Here is a 23,542-nt window from a genome sequence, read left to right on the forward strand (position 1 = left end):
CAAATTTAATCTATTTTCAAAAAAACGCTAAATATTGTGTACATAATTCAGAGTTAATTACAAAAATACATTTAACCATCAATAAAAATTATCAAACTCAACGATTTTAAAGCCATTTATAGAAAACCCATTTTGACTTAAAAAAATTTTGAAAGAATTATTTATTTAGCCTTTTTATCTAAACTTAATGAATACATTTTTAATTCCTTACAAAAGCAAAATTTGAATTCGGTTGTATTTTCAGTCAAACACACACACACTTAAAATTTATATTTTACAATTAAAACATAAAAGAAAAATAAAAATATTTTTAAAACTCAAAAAATTTGAATAAATTAATTTTTCAAAAAGCTATTTTAAAATAAATCATATTTTTTCAGCTAATTCTTTTATTTTAAAAGCTATTTCCTTTTGTTAATCTACTGTAAACTATTACCAAAACTAATTCATTTCTTTTTAGTCACAGAAGTACAGTAAGCATAAGCACTTTAAAGCTCTTTTCCTAGTTTATTTATTGGATGAAATTTCTTCAGAATCTTGATTTTCTAAAATCTAATTTTAGTAAAAATCAAAATACAAAAAATATAACAAACATTTTTTAATTAATAACAAAATTTTACCTTTTTTGAAATTCTTACTATTATTTCCATATGCTCAACAATAATTGTATAATTCCTCTCATCCTTTATTTATTTGTTAAGCAATTTGATAAAGTGGGATTTCACAACTCCTTGTTAAAACGATTACGTTTTTTCAGCTATTTTTTCTATAAGGCTCTATATAAGTAATTTATTTGTTGGCTATACATACTCCAACTCATTCACAATTTCGTCTAATTCCAAAAATTCCTAAAATAAAATAATTTTTTAACATAAAAAATCGCTTTTAATTTAATAAAAGGAAATAAACTGATAAATTTTAATGATTAAACAAAATAATTTTAATAAAATAGAATAAATACCATTTAATTATGGGGATAGAAGTAGTACAAATTCAAAATCTTTTTTATAGAAGTCTTTGTTATGTTATGAAAATATACTTAATTTTAAAATAATTTTCCAAGGATAGAGATAGGATAATGGTTGTCTTGTTAGTTTGAAGATAAATCTTGAATAGATTAAGTGATTAAACCAACGATTTCATTTACATTTTCTTATAAAATATTTTCGTTGCTAGTGAAATTGTCAATTAAAAATCCTGTTTATTCTAAACTGTTTCTATTTCTTTAACTGTAATGACTATTTTCTTCTAAATTTGATCTTTGTATCTATTTCTTTATCATTCCTTGTTTTCTCATCTAAATAAAAATAGTAAGTTAAGATTAAATAATATTTCTTTCAATAAATAAATAACAACTGGCTTCATTTATAATGACTCTGAAGTGGGAATCACTCTTATCGGACTATATCTTTGGTGAGCTTTAGCTACTAAGTTATTATTATGAAGAGGATTTACAGTATTGAACTGCATAAGGCAATTAAACTATGTAAATTCTCTGATAGCACACTCAAGTTGTGGTGAATATATGCAAGCAAGAAAACGAAAATTAACTAAATCATCTTCGTTTGAAGAGTTGTATTTTACTAAACTTTCGATGCAAATATCTCTTCCGAATTCCAAAGTGTAATTCAATATAGCAAAGCAACTCATCTAAATTTACTTAATTTCTTAATTTTGTAAGATAAGAGTACTCATTCCTAAACAAATCTGTTAAATTAAATTTGTTTCATGCAGTTGGATTTAATTCCTATTTTAATTGGAAAAATATTTAGATTTTTCATATTTATTTTTTTAATCTTATGCTACCTCCTTAATACTGGAAACATAATTTAAATTATGGACAGCTTATTTTCGATTACTTTTTCAGTAATAGCCAAACTTAAAAGAATATCTAAATAATCGTTGATACTGTACGAATCTGTAATTAATTTGATGATCTACTCTGCCTAAACAGAAACTGACTGCTTTTTGCTTTATTAAGCCTTAATAAACTTCATTTTTAAATTAAATAAATTAAATATTTTTTAAATGTATTAAATAATTTACTAATCTCATTGCTGTATCAAGGTAATTTTAGTAATGATCTGAATAGAATTATATTAAGAGCGAAGTACAAGCAAGTAACTATTCGATAATCTAATGATTTGATTCACTTGATAACTGCTGAAGAGTTATTTCAATCAAATTCTTAATAACCTGCAAATCATCAATTTATTCATACTGCTCAAGTGCTTTATTAATTCTTCTGATACATTCTAGCTTCGTTGCCCAGTTGTGAGATTTAAGTTTTTTAATTTCAACTTTAATTATTTATTGTGAATTCATATTAACATCTAGTTCTTCTATCTAAAAATTCTCGCTTTTTAATTAATCATTAGACACTAACCTATTTTAGCTATAAACAGGATTTGATTTAGTTGCCTGATGCCAATTTTATCTATAATTAAATTAATTTTTTGAAGAGTTGCAGCTATTAGAAGGTATTTGCTATGATTTGTTTCTGTTATTGAATGATCCTAAAAATTTATTCATGTTAAAACTAGATGAGGAATTGTTGTTTTCGCTATTTTCACTATCCGAAAAAACTTCTTAATTTTAATTATTCATCTTGCTTTTGATGCTCTTTGTTTTGCCTTAATTTTTTTTCGATTTCTTTTTATTCTCATTATCTTCATTATGAGATTCTTATTGCTAAGCTGGTTATGCAGATGAAATTTTCTCTTAAATTAAGTTTATTGATTTCTCGAATTGTTCTTAAAATCCCTTAGCTAATTTTTCATATTATGTGGCTAACATTTCTTAATAATATTATTTTAATTGAGCCTATTATTATATAAGTTATTACTAAATAAAATAATTTTATCTTTAGTAGAATTCTTCTTTTTCATTTTAACTTTAATAAAATTAGTCAGAATTAACTCTCTCATGATTACTATCTTGCCAATTTTTATTTCTTGTATTGTTTAAACTGTTATTAAATGTTTAAGTGTTATATTGAGGTAATTCATTGCTATTTTTGTGAGCATGATTTGTTAACATATTAGCAGTAAAATAAGGGTTTTGCTAATTTGCTAAAAATAACCCACTATGGATCGATTAGGGGCTCAACTACCTATTGATATAGTTGCTGTAATTATTATTGGCATAGTCTGTTTAATTTGTTTATTGGATTTAGTTTATATTAGAATAAGAAGCGATAGGTAAGTAGCTCTCAAAATTATTTACCGATGGATATTAATTAAATTATTTATTGATATTATTTTATTATTGTTCACTCTGAATGATTTGCTAATTAATAAAAGCATTTTCATTTTATTATTAATTGTTAAATTGAGGCTATTATATATTTTATGGTTGCTATTGAAGCTACTATTGTTATTATTATGATTATTATTGAAATTGTTATTAAATTTATTGTTAATACTATTGTTATTATAATTATATTTATTGCTGCTGTTATTGTAATTGAAGGAGTTAGTTTTGTTGCTACTGTAGCTATTGCTACTATAATTAAATTAATTTATTTTATTAATCTGTAATATATTTTAAACTTTCTGAATTTTGATTAGTTTATAAATCAGCTAAGTTTTACTCTTTGCTAAATAAATTATTTGTTTGATCGCTAACAGGTTAATTGCTTGCAGTAAAATTTTATTATTGGTTATTATTATTTTGATATACTTAATTATAAATATTTTGATTTGAAATAGGAATAATTTGTTTATTTTTATCGATTTAAGAATCTAAATTTTCTTAATTTTTATTATTTAAATTTATATTTTATTAAAATTGCTTATTTTACTCTTAATTATGTTGATCTCTTAACGAGCTTTATACTTATTTTTGTTAAATTTAATCTTATTTAATTTACTCTTACTTTTTCATATTTTAATACATCGGATTGTTGTTTTATCTTTCACTTGGCGAACTTTTTTCTATGCTGCTTTTTACCTTTTCGCTATTTTCTTTACTTCTTTATTAGACTATTGTAGGTTTAGGACTTTAGCTACTTTCTTAAGTTATTTAATGGAATTTCATATTTTAATTACTTTTTTTGCTAGATGTAGAGCCATCTTGGTTTGAGGAATAAAAAGTTTGTATCTTATTATCGTCATTTTGTGATTTTGATGACATCATTGTGTTTTAACTTTCCACTGTTTTGTATTGCTACAAAATAAAATGAGATTTCGTACTTTTTGATGTTAACTAACCAGGACCTTATTCATCTTAATCTTGAGATAAATTTGAATTAATATTTGTTATTACTAAATTAGAAGATTATTTAGTTATTTTTTTATCTGTTGAGATGTTATCTGGATGAGTAACAATAGAATTTGAATGAGACATTGAAGGATTTTCAACTATGTTTATAGCTTAGCTAATTTTATTAGGAGTATTTGTATTTATTTAACTAGCTTTTTTTTCTTCACTATTAAATTACTCTTCCTTACTTTTATTTATTTTTAAAGGACTTTCCATTTTGTTCTTTACATTTTTTTCATTTATTTTTACTTCTTCGTTAAGTTTAGGCTTTTTAAGATTGGCTGGTACTTTTATGCTACTCTGAGATTACTTGTTAGAATTATTAACTTTAGAGGTATTTGCTTCTGATTAAGCTAAACTTATGTTTGTTTTTGCATTTGTTTGCTTTTAAGCTGTCTATTTTAAGCTCAGAGATAGAGTTTTCTGTTTAGTTGTTTAAGTAGCTGTTTAGGGAGTATCATTCTTTTTTCTTGAATCTAATAGCTTACTTTTTTAAGGTGATTATTCTTCTTTTTTTAAGCTAAGGGAGTTTATTTTATTTTTATTAACTGAAGAGGTTAGCGATCTCACAGCAGATCTCTAGACTAAACTTTTATTTTTATCGTTATCGATTGCTTATTAAACAGGTAGCTTTTCTTATTTTTCTTTCTTTTCTGACATTTCCTATTTTTATTTATTTAAATTCTTCTCTTGATTATTATTTTTTGATTCACTAACTGAAAATCTTTATTTCTATTTTTCTGTTAATTCTTTCAATTCCCTTTCTAAATCTTGTTCTTTTGTAATTTCTTCTGCTTCTTATTAAGTTTTAGAGTTCGATTTTTAAAGCTAATTACTTTGAGAGTCAAACTAAATTGTAATCTTTTCTTTATTATCTTCTGATACTAATTGGGCTCTTTATTATGCTCCTAGTTTTATTGATTGTGCTAAACTTTTTAGATTCGAATCTTTTTATACCTACACTTCTGCTCCTTCATAAGTTTAGCTGATTGATTTTTCACGTGAACTTAAAACTAAAACAGGCGAACCAGAGTTTCTTCCAGTACCAGGATTCATTATATTTTAAGATGTGTTACTATTACTTATTTTATCTAAGTTTAGCAAGGGATGGATCATATTGTTAGATGTTTAATTTGATCCAAATTAATTCAATTACGAATTAGCAAAATTCGTCGAATTATTTTTATTAAAATAAGAAAATTGTTAATTTTCTAGGTGTTAGCTGTTGATTGGAGTTATTTCTTAATTATTGTGATCATAAGTCAACATTCTTATCTCCTATTGAATTTATGAAGAACTATAATCATCGTCTTAAAGAAAATTCTAACTTAGAAATTTAGGGTTTTCTAACGAATTTTCATTTAATTCATTAAGTTCATCGAGTAAGAGGTCCTCGTGATGGAGATCAAATTCGACTACAGCATTTTAATTTGTGAAAAAATCATATTTTGGAGATTACTAAGAAGGCTTAATAGTGGGTGTTTCTTTTGAATAATTGCTATCTAAGAAATTATTTTCATGAGCTGTTGATTACTTCATTCCACTTTACGGTTTGAAGTCACCTTAAAAACTCAATTCTTCGGAGTGAAATTTATTTATTTAAGCTAATTTAGAAGGTGATGCAGTGCCTTCTTATTTTTCATTTTATGAATTTTTAGTTTTGAGTTTTTTTGAATCGTCTTCGTCACTACTTTCTTTGGTAACTAATAACAAGTCATCTTCTTAAACTTTTTTAAATAAAGAATCCTAATTTATAATATTATTTTCAGTAGCTAAAATATTATTCTTAAAGATCTAGCTACTTAATGAAGAATTATTGCTAATAGGCAAATGCAAGCTTAATTAATTGCTAATCAAAGTTGTGGGCGCAGCTGCTGCTGGAGTATTCTAAATAATAGAAGATTAATTATTTTAATCGCCAAGACTATCGTTTTTAAAGAAATTAATTTTATCAATGTTATTCTAGCTCTTAACACTTTCAAGATTATATTCCTAGTTTTCATCAATACTAAAATCATTAACTTTAATATCATTCATTCTATTTTAATGCAATTTCTAGCTAGTTTTCTTAAAAAAACTGCTCTTTTCATCTGTAGTTTGAGTATTCTAATTCGATGCTTTTTAATTTGTTTATGGCCTAGACAAAGAAGTTCCAGGAGATGATTAAGCTGATTTTACTGCAACCTTTGAATAACCTGTTTTAGGAGCTGGAGCAGGATTTATAACAGAAACCGTTCTCTTAACGCCTCCTACACTGTTTGAAACTCTGTTATCAACAATTCGAACATTTTTGCTATTTGCAGATTTTGTTATATTAGTTTATGCAGGAGTTTAGTTTCTTTTCTCCTGTTTTTCAGTTTTTTCTTCATTAGCGATACTTGAATTAGATCTTATGCTTTTAGCACTACTCTGATTGATGTACGAGAGACTTCTTTTAGATGAAGATACTTTTTTTATTGAGCTAGTTCCACTTATTGCACTTGAATCCGCTTCTGGGATATTGCTTGTGTTTTATGATAGTAATTTCTTTGTTGTATTGTCAAATTATTAGTATATGATATCAGAAAGCTCGGGATATTCTATTGTCAAAGAATTATATGCTTATCTAGAATTAGCTCTTACTTCTGAAGAAGCATCTTTGCATGTTTTTATAATCAATCCCTCTATTATATTTAAATTTTTTTCTTTGTATTTGTTTTCGTATTACCTCAGCATTTAGTTTAAATATCCGGTGAGTTTTATTCTAACATTGTTGTTTTTACTATTTATTTCATCATTTATTACACTAAAGTACTAAGAAGAAGGCACATTAGTAATAATTTTTTCTAAACATTCATGAGCTGTATCAGCAAGAATCTTTATTTTATATTAACATTACCTTTTGTAACTTTCCTAAAATGTATTAATTCAAACATACCTTCTTTCCATTACCAAGTAAATGCAGCATTCCATCCCATTTAAATAGCTGAACTGCTGCGTTCTCAAATTTAGATCCCATTTTTTCACTTGCCAAAACTAAGCTTTTACATGCTTCTTTTTAAATTGCAGATCTCAGATCATTAACCTATTATTTTAAACATATTTAGAGATAAATTGCTGTTGAATAAAGTGTTTAGCAACTATTTTATATTTTAATTATTACCTATGCAATCATGTTTGGTATTAAGTTTGTTAAATGCTAATCAAAGCTGCTCATATGGTAGCATTCACCTAGGATTAATCCTTAAAATTATTTTAAACTCATCAAACGCTTATTCCAATCAGCACCTATTTTAAAATTTCATTTGAATTAATAGCTTTAAATTGCATAAAACAACAAAATGTCTTTTAAATATGAAACATGTAAAAGCTATTGATGAACTTACTGGTGTCTAACAACGTTTTCTAAAATGAGTCAAAATACTGCTAAAGTTCCCTTTCTGTGTTGACTGAAATAGCTTTTACTTCATCGTCTGTTGGTTTCTTTCTCATGTCTACTTGTTTGTTTTAAATCTCTTAAAATATTATTTTCTATTTTATTTGAGTGCTACCCTTTTACAAATATCACTGCCAATATAAATAGCTTGATTGATATATTAAATATAAGTGATAAAAAAAGTTTAAATCGAAAAAAGATAATTTTTATTATGACCAGCAAAAATTTTTAATAAGTTTATTTGATCAATATAATAGATATTTATAAAGTAAATAAAGAGCATATAGTAATTATATTTATAATCATCTTACTTAAAACCATATGTAGATAGTCCTGTATGCCTCTACAACAATTCTTGCATATTTTGTCTATTTAGATTGATTTAAATTTTCATATTATTTTTAAACAATTTTTAAAAAAAATTTAAACACGAATTTGGAAATATTTGTAAAATTCAAAAAATAAACCCTTTCAAATTGATTGACTCTAATCAAAAACAATCAAAATACAAAATTAAAATTAAATAAAATAAAATAATAAGTTAATGAAATTAGCTTTTGTCGTTTTTTAATTTAATTAATTAATATTCTAATTTCTATTCAATTTTTGCAATATTCATTAAAAAAACATAATTTTAAATAAAAATTAATAGATGATTAAATTTAATCTAAAAAAGCTTTTAATCATTGAAAAATAATAATTTTTTTTACAAAAAATTTCAAATAAAAAAATTTAACAAATTTAATCAGAAAAAAATATAAAAAAACAATAAAGATTTCTAAACTTGTGAAACTATTTTTGTAAATTAATTATTCAGTATTTTTTTTTAAATCAATTAGCTCTCTCAAAGAAATCCTAAACATTGCTTAAAACTACCTTGCCTATTGTTTTACCAGATTCACTAAAAGCGTGAGCTTCAAGTAAATTTTCTAAGTTAAATGGTTTTTCAATCTAAACGGTTGAAATAAAAATACCACTATCATAAAGGTCACCAATTTTATTTAGTATTTAGTTTTACCTTTCAGGTTCTACCTAAAATATTGCACGGGTAAATATACATTCTACGCTTAGCCTAGCTCTCTTTAAAAATAATCCTTGTATATTAAGAGGCTATTCAAAGCCAACAATACCGACAATATGACCAAATGGTTTAATTAAAGGGGTAAACTAGTTAAAATATTATTGAGTCATATCAACTGTATTGAAAATATAGTCTAGGCTCTCAATATTAATTTTTTTAAGCTCTTCTGCAAGAGCGTTTTGATGATTAATCACATAGTCAGCTCCCATTTTCTTACAAAAATTGATAGTTTCAACTCTTGAAGCAGTAGTAATTACAGTAAGTCCTAAAATTTTTTTAGCAATTTAAATAGCAATGCTGCCAACACCACCAGCACCTCCAACTATCAATATTTTTTTGCTTTAGTTTTGAATTTTGTTTATTTCCAAAATACCCAACTCTTCTACTAATGCTTCATAAGCAGTAAGAGCTACTAAAGGTATAGCAGCTGCTTCAGGATGAGTCAGCTTCTAAGGTTTTTTACCAGCCAGTCTTTCATCAACAATCTGATAATTTGAATTAGAACCTAACTTTGTAAAATCACCAGAATAAATGACTTGATCTCCAACCTTAAAAAGCCTGCAGTCACTTCCTGTTTGCACAACTACACCACTAGCGTCATAGCCAAAAATAGCAGGGCTGCTTTCAGAAATGTTTTGAGTTCTCATATGCTATGCCCACTTATAATCTAAAGGATTTATACTTATAGCCTCAACTCTAATAAGTATATCCTGAGGTCCCAAAGTCTTTATAGGAATTTATATCAATTATAAATCTCCTTTAGGATCAGTTAATCCAATAGCCTTTATAGTTTATGGAAGAATTTAAGACATTAAAGTATTTTTATTTAATTTATTTTATTTTTATTATTTAATTTAAAAAATATTTATATAATTTTTAATTGAGTGTATTTAAATTAATTTAATTGATTTTAACATAAATAGTATTCTCTTAGATTCTTTCTTACTTTATTTATAAATTAAATCAATTTATTCCTTAAATTTTCTATGTTTGTTCTCTTAAAATTCAATAAATGTAAACCCATATAATTTTTTCAATTTTTAAGTGTAAGAATTTTATCTATATGAATGAAAATCAACTTATGAAAATTTAAATTTGTATTATTTATTTAATAAATTTAAATAAATAATTTTATTTTTTTTGAAAATTAATAAATTTTATAAATATTAAATCGATGAGAAAAAGCTACTATAAAGCCCGATCTTAAATTCAGATGATGAAATGAATATTCTTCTAAAAAAACAACATAAGTTTTTCAAAGAAAATTAATTTTTTAATTTCTGAAAGTTTCTGTAATTTTTCTCTTGATCTTCTAAATGTAATTACTATGTTATTTTTTATTTTATTAATGTAAGTAAAAAAATTAAAGCCATTAATTCAAAATTGTCCTAGAAAAATAAAAAAAGATTTCATACTGTAGTGAAATTTTATCACTGGCACAAAATCAGCATATTAGAAGAGAATATACAATCGGAGCATTTTTAGATCAGTAGGTAGAAAAAACCTCTCTACCTTACAATTTTTTCGCCTTCCAAGTATTTCCCTTGGAGGGCTACATTTTCAGACTTTTTAATTTTCTTAAAATATATGATTTAGAATATACTGATAAATGAGTATATTTATATGGATATTTAAAGGTATGTATGATATAAATAATTTAAAAAAAGATCAATATAAAATGAGTCTAATATGCTGATTCCAGTGATAAAATTTCACTACATTATAAATCTCTTAAATAAAATTTTCATCTTAGCATAAAGAACTCTATAAGAACAAATCTAAATATATCCATCTTTATATTTAAAATAAATTATTAATAAATTACTAAATAAAAATTAGTTCAATTATTTACAAGCAATCCAATCACATAAATTAAAATTTAAAAAAAATAAATAATATTATTTTTATCTTTTGTTAATTTTTTGTGTATATTTTTTATTAGTATTCATATGATTGATGAATTAATAAATAATTATTTTTAATTGATAAAAAGAATACATAGAAATATCTTAAAGATTTATCTTTTTATTAAATTTAAACTAAGTATTTTAAATAATATTTTCAACATGAAATAAATAATCATTTTAAAATAATTTCTTTTGCTTGTTTCAATTTAAAATAAAATTAAATACTAAATTTTATTAACTTTCTTCAATTACTTTCATATTTTGCATTTTATCTTTTTTTTGAAAATTAATTATTTTTATCTTCTTAAGACTTAAAATATAAAATAATATTAGACATATTTCATTAATAAGATTTGCTAAATTTTATGTTAAGGTATCAAAAAATTTTAATTATTTTTTTACTTTTCTTCACTTAAATATTAATACATCATAGTATTTCAAATTATCTTTTGGCTTTATTTTTACTTTATTGATATAATAATTTGAATGTTATTATATAAAAAAGTTTAAGTTTTATAAATTATTTTATAGAAGCATTCTTTTATCTTTTGCTCACAAAATTATATGTTTATTCTTTTCATTTTTTTGATCATTATTCAATAATAGGATTTATTAATTAAACAATCAATATTATACATGCTAATGTAGATATTAAATAATTAGGGAATAATAATTATATCAATTTACTTATAAAATTTAATCTTTAGTAAAAAGTAAAATATTGCTCTATTAGAATACCACACACATTTGAAAAATGAAATGATTAAAAATAAATAAAGCTCAAAAGTAGCCTTTTATTTTAGACAATTACTACAGATTCACTTTTAAAAAATGAAATTTTTAAAAACTTAAATGATTCAAATATGCAAGAATTTTTTCTAATTTTTCTGATAAAAGCCTTATCAGCTTATTTAAAAATTTTATAAATCTTCTGATCAAGCAAAATAAGTTTTTTACTAATTATAGTAAAATTTAATTAAATTTTTTTATTTTCTCAACGAACAAAAATATTTTGTTTATGTTTTAATAAATTAAGTAAACTGACCATAAAAATTATGATAATTAGACACTTTATATTAGCTATGATGTCTACCTGTTATACTTTAAAAAGGATTAAAATACATCTAACGAAATATAATAAATTAAATTCATTATAAATGAGATAAATTAAATAAGTAAATAAAATATGCAAAAAGTCGAAGAAATAATTACTGAAGAGAATGCCTTATATTCTAATAGGGTATTTGAATACTTGACATCATTAAAAGGATTGAATTAGAAAGAAAAAGTTGTTTAAGTTGATCTAGAAACAGCTTTTTTAATTGATTTCTCTGTCAAAGAGTTAGAAGATGATGAAGAGGAGAGCAAATAATTCTTAGAGTCAGATCAATTTCTTACCTATGTGAGAAGAGGATGCACATTTATTAGATATCCAAAAGATAAAAATGTTTATCTTCTAAGAAAAGGCTATTAAAAATTTTGTTATTAGAGCAGCATTCCATAGAAAGTATGTGATGTATTCGATCTGGACTAATTTAATAGAAAAACCTCGCTTTTAGAAAAATTTTAGTCAATTAATTTACAGAGAACAAATAAAGAGGATGGATCTAATGTATAAATTTCATGGTGTGCTAAATTAAATTGTTGGGTTATCTGTTCTAAAAATGAAGCTTACCTTATCAAAAACTTAAGCAAAAAATATCTGGATAAGCTATAACCAGTCATTGTTGAAATGGCTAAGCTTTGGTTCAAATTTATTGATACTTTGCCCAAAGAGAAATTAGCTATTTTACAAGAATTTTGTTCCAATAAAACTTTGATTGGTGAAATATGTGGTGCTAACAAACATTTAAAATAATATGTTACTTACAAAGAAGAATAACTGGTTTTCTTATCTATTGTTGATAATTTTAGTGATCAAATTTGCTATACTCCAATTGAATCAGCTTAAATTTTAAATGATTTTGGATTGAATACTGTCAAAATTTAATAGACTGGAGAAATAGCTTCTTATGAAGAGTTATAAAATTAAGTTAATAGAATTAGGTAAGAAATAGCAACAGGATCTTTTGAAAATTATGGAGAAGGAGAAGTATTATATTACTGCATTACAGATAAGGAATAAAAAAAGACAGTTGTTTTAATGGAAAAAATTAAAACCTTTGAATATTCTTTATTCAAAGCCATTATTAGGCTAATGCCATGCACTTTCAAAAAGAATAAAAATTAAGAATTTAATCTTAAAAAAGTTTAGTATGCAGAAGAAAACTTATTGAAATACATTGAAAAAGTAAAAGAGAAATTTTTTATGTATGGTAGCTTAGAATTATATTATAAAATGGTAAAATAAGTTATTTAGTTTTACTTGGTGGGAGGATAAGTTGATTTATTAAGGTTCTAAGAATATTTTATTTCATTTAAATATATTTTGCAAAAAGAGCAAATAATTAATCAAGAGAATCTGCTTTTAGAATTGAAAAATACTTTCGGAATAGACATTTTAAAAGAATAGTAAGAAAAAATAGATAAAATTGAGAAGGAAAAACAATTAATATCTGAAAAAAAAGCAAATAAACTTCAGCTTCTATCCACCAAAAAAGATGAAAGTGTACAAAAAGATGCAACTAATATTTTTTAACTAAAAAAAATATTTGAATGAAAAATAAAAATATAAATTTGTTTTTTAATTGCAAATATTTTTACTTTTTTTAACTAAAACTTAATGAAAAAAAATTTTTGAATAATTATTTGATTTATAATGTATCTGTGTTTTATATAAAATAATTGTTTTTCCTATTTTTTATTATTTTCTATTAATTTTTTTATAAATTATTTTTGCATTTTAAATGATAACAAACATAAATTTGCAAGACTTAAAAATTATATCTCATTTTTCAAAATAATGAAAATAAAATAAAGTGTTCAAGTGTAAAGTTATTAAATATATTAAAACCAGTTGATGATAAAATTTTCTAAAATGATAGAAATATTTTGTTTATTTATCTAATGTTTAAGAGTAAGCTATAAAATCTTACTTGTATTTTCTGCATTTATTAAAAATTATTGAGTGAGAAATAATTAAAAACTTTCCTTTTCTTTATGGATCTGATTATATTTATATTGAAAATATTAAAGCAATAATATTTTGATGATTAATTTTATTTACTCTTTATCTTCTTAGAATTAAGTAGAAAATATTGTTTCATTTATAACATAAAATTATTCAATTTATGGATTATTTTTAATTTTTAAATCCTGTAAAAAATTAGTTTCCAAATCAATGAAAAGCCATCATAGTTTTATCTTTTATTTACTTTCATAGCCCTAGCGGTTACCACAAAAATGTGAAGATTAACTTAAAATCAATTGAATTTTGAAATATTAGTATTTATTAATTTTAAGATACTGTAAAATAAGATAAATATCATTTTTTTGTTAATTGGTTTTTTAAAATAGCATTATTTAAAATTAAAAATTATTTTAAAATAAATTTTATGTTAAAAAATAATAAAAGAAGCAATAACTTTTATATTAAATTTCTCAAATATATATGAAATTCAAAAAATCACATAAAAAAATGTTAATAGTGAATTATGAAACTTTAATTTTTACAACAAATAAAATTAAAGGCTTAGAAAATCATATTACTAAGATATAAAAATAAGTTAGCTTATTTTAATTTTTTTAAAAATTTACACTTGCATAAATAAATTTATTTAATTTACTAATTTTTTTAATATTTAATAAAAAATGAAGTGTTGAAATAATAAATAGATATGCTAACTAATTCATTCATTTATTTACTTATTTTTACCTCGTTTTTCATAATTCAATTCAATCAAAATATATTTAAATAAAAAAATATCCCCCTCTCTACCCCAAATTTTTCAAGAATCAACGTTTTTTATTTGAGGGAAAATTTCAATATTTTAGCTGGCCTTATGTAGATTCTAGTTTCTTTTATAACAATTTTAATCTCTCTTATATTTCAACTTCTTCATTAAATTATTCCGTTTTTTGATTTCAATGTTTTTAAGATAAAATGTAAATTATTTTTGAATCTCGTTTTATTAATGAATATAAATTAAGTATTTTAATTTACAAATTGATATAACAAATTTTTGATAATATGTTAATTAAGATGTTTTAATCCTAAAATTAACATTGGCAATAAATAATTAATTAATTATTCAATTTGAAAAAGTTTTTAGAATAGTAAAAAATAGTTAACTAATAAATTAAAGACATATATACTCCTAATTTTTTCTTACAAAATTAATCAATATATTTTTTTTTTTTGAGTTAGCAAATAATTTGTTTTTTCCTTTTTTAAGGTCTTTAATAGATTGCTTAGGTGATTTTGCCAATATATAAATTTTATTTTGAAAATATGGATTAAAAGTTTAAATAGCTATCTTTTCCAAATTTATATACTCTACAAGCACTAAATTATTTATTCATTTATCGTTTTTTCAATTCAAATTCTTTTAAATTACATAATAGCTCTTTTAAAATTGAATTTATATAATTAAAAATATGGAAATTGTATTTTAGTTATAGAAGAAGCATACAAAACATTAAGGTCTAACTAAACAAACTAAAATTTAAATTCAATTTATGTTAAATTACACTATTCAAAATATATAGCAATTGCAATTACATTCATTTTATTCTAATTTTTCCTTGATCTCATTTATCTAAGTTTATTACTAATTTACCTGGTTTAGTGTCTAATTCACCTAGTCTAGTGTCTGATTCACCTTATTTAGTGTCTAACTCACTTTGCTTAGTGTATAATTCTCTTAGTCTTATCTATTATTCAGATTATCTTTTTTAGGTTTTTATTTCTTATTCTTAGAGTTTAACTTCTCAAGCACTTCTTGAAATTATTGGTTTGGTAATCTTCTAATCTTTAAATATAATTTGTTTTTGAGTCTCATTATGTTAAACGTTAATAATCAAAAATTTTGATATATAAATTATATTGATAACTTTTTGATAATCAATTAACCTATGATGTTTAATCCTAAAACTTAAAGTATCAGAAATATATTATTTATATTGAAATTTATGTTTCAGTTATAATTTAAATTTTATTTATTATACAATTACACTTAAATTGAGGAACTTAAATTTATAATAATATATAGATTTTAGCTCATCTCTTTAATATTTTATTCTAAAATATTTCTAATTATTTTCTAGTTAATTTAATTAATGTATTCATATTATCATTTAATTAAAAATTCATTTTATCAATACAAAAAAGTTATTTGCAGTCTAAAAATTTGGTAAACTTGAAAGAAAAAATAGTTGATATATCAGTTGAATTTTTATAAAATGATTTTGAAAGAACTCCAAACAATGTATTTTAATTTTATTATGTTTTTTCATTTGAGCTAAACTTTTTAATTTTTTTATTAAAAATATGCAAAAAATTATGCTTTAATGACTAAAATGATTACGAAATTCATCAAGAGTAATGCGAAGATAAAAATTTTATAAATGACTTATTAAGGGTTTGTAATTTAATATAAAAAATTTACTAAGGAATAATAAGAAGTATTTTTTAAAGTCAAAAAGTTTAATTGAGCAAAAAAAATTAATTATTTTACTTGAATAATATATTAAAATTAAAAATCAATTGCTATTTTAAATAAAAGCTAACTTTATTTATGTATTTTTGATTATAATGTATTTGATTTTTTTTTAAATTTAATTACAAATATTATATATTAAAACAAATAATATTTTAGTTTTTAATTAAGAAAAGTTTTGAAATAATTAATTTAATATTAATATTTTTTAAATATAATTTATGTTTTATAAATAGTAAGTAGAATAATTTTCAAAAAATATTTCTATTAAAAATATTTTTATAAATATTTTACTCTATTTTTTTTTTCAAAAAGTTTGGATGAATTAAAGAATATATATGATATATAAATTTAAACATTATGATTTGTTCTATAAAATTAATTTGATAGACTATTAATTTTAGTTTATAATATATTTAAGCAAATTAAAATCAGTAGAACTAAATTGCATATCTTTAAAATTTAAGAAAATAAAGCTATTGTAAATAAAAGAGATATGAATTTAATTATTTATTTTTTCATGTAATAAAAAAAAAGATAATTTAAGAAAATATCGATCACCAAATTAGGTTATAAACATTTTTAATAATATTTTATTCAGATGTTTTTTATTAATGTCTTCTTTATCTTTTAAAAGAATACGAAATTATTTTTAAGGTATTATTAAATCTTATTATCATTAATGATTTTTTGTGATTTTAAATATGAAAAATTTAATATTTTTCATTTTTAAGTAGATAATAGAAATAGATTAAAAAATAAAATTGTTTTTAAATTTTCTATTTTACAAATACAATAGCAAAAATAAGTTAATTTGAAAGGAAAAAGGTTTGGTGCAAATCTGTCACCATTTACTGTCTTATATTTTTTGTGCGTATTTGAGTATATATGTTCATTGATTTATTTATATAATTTGATTGAAATATACCTATTTTGTTAGCGTCTATCTACATGTATGTGTTGAGTAGAACCCTAATTTTATAGTTAAACTAAACCCTCCCTTTATATATATTTCTTTACTTTTGATTTCGGAAAGATAGATTGTTAGTTGGATTGATTGATAGATTCATCATGAGTGAGATCATAGATGCAATTTTTTTCTATTTTGATATATTATTTGTGTTTAATATTTGATTTATGTTTATATATATTTTATATATATAGTGGTTAACTCAATTATCATGCCAATAATTGAGCACATATACCCTTTATCCATGATTGATTCACTTACCAACGTGATCATTTATTGTTTTCTCTGGGATGAATATCACAGTTAACTACATTTTTCACGTTCGCTTGTGTCTAAACCTAATTCCATATAAAATCTCAATATTATTTACGCGGGCATATAAGACAGCAATAAATTAAGGCATTCAAATAATTTAAACAAATAAGTTAACAAAATAATAAAATTATGGGTTTGGTCATTTTAATTTAAAAAAATTAAATAAATGTGAAAATAAATAAGTGATATAGAACGAAATATTTATTAATTTATAATTTTAGTTTTTTTTAAATTAATAAATTTAGAAAAGCTCATTATTCTACTTCATAAATAACATAAAGATAGATAGATAGATAAATAAATAAATAAATAAATAAATATATACACATTTACATAATTTAGCTATTTAAAAAATAACAATAATACATATATTTATTAATTAATGGAGGGATATTATTTTTAAATCGACCAACACAAAAATTTCATTTTAGTTTATATATATATATATGATAATGATTTTAAAACTAATATTAATCCAGCACCCTCATAAAATAAAAAAAATAAAAGTCATTTTACATTATTTATGAAATATTTCATTTTTTTGTTTCGAGCGTAAATAAATCATTTTAATTGTAATTTTTAGCCCCATTTTTTAAGCTATTCTTAGAAGCCAGCATTAGGATCAACACAATCTCTCTTACTCCTTACATATTCTAATGTTGTTTAAAAGTTTTATTTTCTTTGCTTCATCAAATACGCAATTACTATTGTAGAACTTCTGGAAATGCCCATTTAACAGTGCACAAATACATTCGTGTGCAAAAGATTATCTGATATAAATTTATTAGCCTCATCGAAAAATTTAGACAAATCTTTCTCTGGTTCATCCTCCATTTATATGAATTTGTGTTTGATTTTTCTTTTTGGGTGTATTTCTACAGGAGTATCAATTATTGATAGAATAGCTCCTATCTTCATTTATTAAATCTACTTTTCTCTTTCAACCATATGGACTCTCCCTAAATACAAACCTCCCTTACCAAAATTATTTGGAGGAATTATTTCACTGATTATCTAAATGCCGCAATAAACATCATTTTTAGAAGGATCAATATATTATTCTTCTTCTTCCATTTTTAAACTAATAATAAATACTAAATAATATCAAAACTTTATTAATATTTTAACTAATTCTTTTAGATTTTGTTTTGAATTAACAACTCTAAATTTAATGTATGAATAAACTTATAAATTCTTTTCGATCCACTATAAAAAGAATTCGTTTTTCTATATTTAATAAATTCCATTAAAATAGATTTTATAGCTTAAACATTAGAATGAAATAAAAACTCTATCTAAATAAATAGATAAATTAAAAAAGCGTTTAGGTTCAACAGATTAATTCAAACAAAATAAAAATAGACCTAATTAATTTTTACTGAAAATAAATTTTAATATTTAAATAATATTTCTCAATGCAATTTATATTTCAAGTATATTTTCAAAAAAATCCAAAGCAGCTTGTTTTCTTCTAGACTTTTTTTTCAACACCAAAAAAACTCTAAACATCAAACAAACTTATTTTGCCCACAGTTTTACCAGATTTGCTTAAATTGTGAGCATCAATCAAACTGTCTAAAGAAAACTGCTTTTATTTTTAGACTGTAGGGATTAATATTCCTTTGTCGTATAGCTCACTGATTTTATTCAGTATTTAATTTTATTTTTCTGGTTATTCACCAAACATAGAACGAGTAAACATACATTCAATTGAGATTTTTGCCCTTTTCAAGAATAATAATTACAAATTTAGAGGCTCGTCAAATCCAACAACACCAACAATACGGCCAAAAGGTTTGATTAAGGATGCAAACTGTTCAAAATAAGATGACTTCATTTCTACACAGTTGAAGATGTAATCCAAACTTGAAATATTTAGTTTATTTAGCTCTTCAGCTAAGGGATTTTAATGGTTAATTACAAAGTCAGCTCCCATTTTTTTGCAGAAATCTATGCTTTCCTTTCTAGATGCTGTAGCAATCACTGTTAGGCCTAAAAATTTTTTGGCTATTTAAATAGCTGAACTACCAACTCCTCCTGCAGCTCCAACAATCAAAATGTTTTTATTTTAATTGTGCTATTTTTCTGTTGGAGAAATGCGCATTTCTTCAACAATACCCTCATAAGCAGTAAGACTCACTAAAGGTATAGCAGCTGCTTCAGCATGACTAAGCTTTCTAGGCTTGTTTCCAACTATTCTTTCATCTACAATTTAATAGTTTGCATTAGATCCATGTTTAGTATATTCTCCCGAATATATTACTTAATCTCCTACATTAAAAAGCTTACAGTCAGAGCCTATTTTAACTACCACGCCACTTGCATCAAATCCTAAAATAACAGGATTATCCTAAGAAATATTTTAAGTTCTGATAGACTGCAATTTTTTGTAATCAACAGGATTAACACTAACAGCTTCTATTCTGACAAGTAAATCTTTAGAACCAAGCTACTTGAGAGGAACTTCTATTAACGATAAATCACCTTTAGGATCTTTTAATCCAATAGCTTTAATAATTGCTGGAGTAATTTAAGCCATTTTAGAGAAATTCAAAGTATTTTAGATTTTATAGGTTTTTTTTTAATTATTTTAAGTATAACAAAACAGCAACCAGGTCCTATTTAAGCTTTTTTCTAGCAAATATTAATAGAAATTTCAATAATTCTATTTTCATTCCAAATTTGTTCTATTTAATTAATTCAATGTAAGTTCATTGATTTCAAAAAAAAATTTTTTGTAAACAATTTGAGCTAAATTAGGTAAATTATTTATAATTCATCATATTTTAAAAGAAATTAATAATGTCTTTATTTAGTATTCAAATTATTGAAAAAAAAATTAATATAAAAAAATTATTTCTGATTAAAACATTTAATTAAATCTGCAAAGAAAATATTTTTATTAACCAAATAATTAAAATTAATTATTAATATGTATCACCTTAAATACATTTTATTAGAGAAATGATAAATAAATAACTTATTCACTTTGACAAATAAATAATCTAATATCCTATTAGTAAGAAATTAAATAAAAGCATTTAACTTATAATTTTGTCGAAAAATTCGGTCAACTTATGAATATTTTACACTTGGTTTTATATATTATTATTTAACACTAACCCAATATTTATATAATTTACATTTGTTTTGTATAATTTTATTTAACACTAACCCATTATATGATTATTTTACACCAAAAATTATGGTGTAAAATAAACTTATAATAAGTAATTGTAAAATATTATTATATAAAAATGTTGAATGTTTTTTAAAATAAATGAATAAAATATAATATTTTACAGTATAAGAAATTATCAGAAAAGAAAATTTTTAATTTATTAAAACAAATCAATAAATAAATAAAATATTAAATTAATACAAAATATTTAAAACATTTTTTAATAAATTTTTTAACAAAAAAAGGTTAAAAATAAATACAAATATAAAATATAAAACCAGACTAAATATAGAATTTAAAACTCACATGCTAAATTAAACAAATAAAAAATAAATATAATTTAAAATTTAATCATAAAATTTAGTTATTTTTTAGCTATTAAAACCAAAATTAATAAAAAAAATAATTAATTTTAAATGATATTTATATTTTATTTGATTTATTAAGCCAAAGAGTTTATTAAAATTATATACTTAGCCTTAGTAACAATCTGATAATTTTTTTTAATTAAAAATGCTATTACATATTTGATCAAATTACTACAGTTATTTATTTCTCATTATTTCTTTTTTAAAATCTATATTATTTAAAAAAAATTAATTAAAATAAAATATTTTTGAAAGTCTTAATTTACATTTAACTACGTTATAATTAATTACCAACGCTATTTATTCAAAAATAATCGAGTATAAAGGTTTTTATATCTCTAATATAGCTGAAATATAAAATTAACGGCTAGATTTATATCACATTAAATCAGCCGTCAAGAATTATAAAACAATAGAATAACTACTAAATTTAGTCTAAAGGTTTAATTCTAAATTCTAGTTTGAGTTTTAGGAAAATTACTAGAGATTTTTCTTTTTGATAAATATATTATCCAGATAATTAATTATAATTAAAATCCGCAATTGTTTGCTAAATTTCTAATTAACTTTTTTACTTCTTAATTTTAACAACTAAATTTTATCTTTCATAATTTATGTAATTTTATTAATAAATTTTATTTTTTTATGATATTTTCTGATTAAAGTTTTTTACTATTACTGCTTAAATTATATGTTTAGATAGCCAATTTAAAAGTTATTTAATCATATTGTAATTAATTAATTACTTTTTATTTTAGAAAATATTTTACATCTACATAATAAATAATAGTAAAATTTTTTTATTTATGATTAATAAATAAATAGCTAAACATTTTCACATTTTATTAACTTTGAAATAAATTTTAACTGCATAATTTTATTTTTAATCTTCAATAGAAAGATCAAATAAAATCTAATATAAGCTAACAAATTAATTCATTCTTTTTTCTTTTACTGTTTTTAAATTAAAATATAGTAAAAAATAATCATAGCAAAATAATTTAATATGAACTTTTTTTTGGAGATTAAAAATAAATCAAAACTTTGTTTTTAAATTGTTTAAAAGAATCAAAATTGTTTTAAAAAAGAAAATCATTCACATATTTTTAAACATTATGAAAATCTTATAAATGTTAAACAAAAAAAGAATATTTTAATTATAAATTTATGTTTTATCAGAAATGCTTCAAACAAATTATAAATAATTTATTTGTATGTGAATTTATTTATCTAAAATGTAAGATTATTGATCACTTTTTTGCATCAAAAAAACCTTAGACATCAGACAAAACAATTTTTCCAATAGTTTTTCCAGACTCTGAGAGTTCAAGCATTTGCTTCAGATTTTCAATAGAAAACTTTTTAGTGATTTAGATCGTAGAAATTAGTATTTGCTTATCGTAAAGTTCACTAATATGGTTCAAAATTTAATTTTGCTTTTCAGGTTCTTAGTTAAACATTGAGCGAGTGAACATTAACTCAGCTGTTATTTTGGCTCTCATATAGAATAATGGTTTTAAGTCAAGAGGCTCATCAAAACCAACAATACCAAGAATATGACCGAAAGGTTTAATTAATGAAGCAAATTAATCAAAATAGCTTTTTCCCATCTCAACACAATTATAAACATAATCTAACCCATCAACGTTAATATTTTTTAACTGTTCAGCTAAAGGTTAGTTATGGTTTATTACATAATCTGCTCCCATTTTAATACAGAATTGCTTACTCTATTCTCTGGATGCAGTAGCTATTACTGTTAATCCTAAAACATTTTTAGCAATTTAAATAGTCATGCTTCCCACACCACCAGCACCTCCAACAATCAGAATTGTTTTATTTAATTTTTATTATTTTCCTGTATATGGAATCCTCATTTCTTCAACTAAGCCCTCATAGGCAGTAAGAGCTACTAATGGAATAGCAGCAGCTTCCGAATGAGACAGTTTTTTAGGTTTTATTCCCACAATTCTCTCATCAACTATTTAATAGTTTTAGAAAGAGCCATTTCTTATATAGCTTCCTGCATAAAATACTTAATCTCCTACTTTAAAAAGCTAACAATCTGAACCTACTTTGACAACAACACCACTTGCATCAAATCCAGCAATAGTAGGATTATCTTCTGAAAGATTTTTATTGTTTAGTCCTTAAAGTACTTTGTAATCAACAGGGTTTATACTAACAGCTTCTACTCTAACAAGTAAATCTTTAGGTCCAAGAGGTTTAATAGGAGTACGAATCAATTACAGTTCACATTATGGACTTATTAGCCCAACAGCACTGGCAGAGGAAGGTATTATTTAGGCCATTTTTATCTTTTAGATTTTTTTAAATTTTTTGTATTTTTATAGAATTTATTTATATTTTAATATTAAAAAAGCTATTTTTAATAGTGAAAGGTTGGTTACTGTCCAAAAAATTTATGAATTTTTTTCTTCTTTC

General features: G+C 22.4%; 7 protein-coding genes across 7 annotated transcripts; 1 reads left to right on the plus strand and 6 right to left on the minus strand. All coding sequences in view use genetic code 6, as the record gives it.

The window, feature by feature from the left end:
• Positions 1-366: 366 nt before the first annotated feature.
• Positions 367-7,734, minus strand: TTHERM_00189470 (zinc-binding dehydrogenase family oxidoreductase; the record flags this gene model as incomplete). The annotated part of the gene is made up of 9 exons (XM_001016623.3): positions 367-552; positions 621-848; positions 962-1,297; positions 1,357-1,747; positions 1,807-1,991; positions 2,047-7,119; positions 7,181-7,327; positions 7,406-7,530; positions 7,629-7,734. 9 exons carry the CDS (start codon positions 7,732-7,734, stop codon positions 367-369), a joined length of 6,777 nt encoding a protein of 2,258 aa, XP_001016623.3.
• Positions 7,735-8,509: 775 nt separating this feature from the next.
• On the minus strand, positions 8,510-9,571 carry TTHERM_00189479 (zinc-binding alcohol dehydrogenase family protein; the record flags this gene model as incomplete). Its single annotated transcript, XM_001470766.1, has 1 exon — positions 8,510-9,571. The coding sequence occupies one exon, from the start codon at positions 9,569-9,571 to the stop codon at positions 8,510-8,512; it is 1,062 nt and encodes a 353-aa protein (XP_001470816.1).
• A 2,281-nt stretch (positions 9,572-11,852) lies between these two features.
• TTHERM_00189480 (hypothetical protein) lies at positions 11,853-13,325 on the plus strand (the record flags this gene model as incomplete). Its single annotated transcript, XM_001016624.1, has 1 exon — positions 11,853-13,325. The coding sequence occupies one exon, from the start codon at positions 11,853-11,855 to the stop codon at positions 13,323-13,325; it is 1,473 nt and encodes a 490-aa protein (XP_001016624.1).
• Positions 13,326-15,300: 1,975 nt separating this feature from the next.
• Positions 15,301-15,606, minus strand: TTHERM_00189490 (hypothetical protein; the record flags this gene model as incomplete). Its single annotated transcript, XM_001016625.2, has 1 exon — positions 15,301-15,606. One exon carries the CDS (start codon positions 15,604-15,606, stop codon positions 15,301-15,303), a length of 306 nt encoding a protein of 101 aa, XP_001016625.2.
• Positions 15,607-18,109: 2,503 nt separating this feature from the next.
• On the minus strand, positions 18,110-18,622 carry TTHERM_00189500 (dual specificity phosphatase domain protein; the record flags this gene model as incomplete). Its single annotated transcript, XM_001016626.1, has 1 exon — positions 18,110-18,622. The coding sequence occupies one exon, from the start codon at positions 18,620-18,622 to the stop codon at positions 18,110-18,112; it is 513 nt and encodes a 170-aa protein (XP_001016626.1).
• A 367-nt stretch (positions 18,623-18,989) lies between these two features.
• Positions 18,990-20,087, minus strand: TTHERM_00189510 (zinc-binding alcohol dehydrogenase family protein; the record flags this gene model as incomplete). Its single annotated transcript, XM_001016627.1, has 1 exon — positions 18,990-20,087. One exon carries the CDS (start codon positions 20,085-20,087, stop codon positions 18,990-18,992), a length of 1,098 nt encoding a protein of 365 aa, XP_001016627.1.
• Positions 20,088-22,347: 2,260 nt separating this feature from the next.
• On the minus strand, positions 22,348-23,409 carry TTHERM_00189520 (zinc-binding alcohol dehydrogenase family protein; the record flags this gene model as incomplete). Its single annotated transcript, XM_001016628.1, has 1 exon — positions 22,348-23,409. The coding sequence occupies one exon, from the start codon at positions 23,407-23,409 to the stop codon at positions 22,348-22,350; it is 1,062 nt and encodes a 353-aa protein (XP_001016628.1).
• Positions 23,410-23,542: the final 133 nt, after the last annotated feature.

The sequence above is a fragment of the Tetrahymena thermophila genome (assembly GCF_000189635.1).
Source record: "Tetrahymena thermophila SB210 genomic scaffold scf_8254638, whole genome shotgun sequence".
NCBI lineage: Eukaryota > Ciliophora > Oligohymenophorea > Hymenostomatida > Tetrahymenidae > Tetrahymena > Tetrahymena thermophila.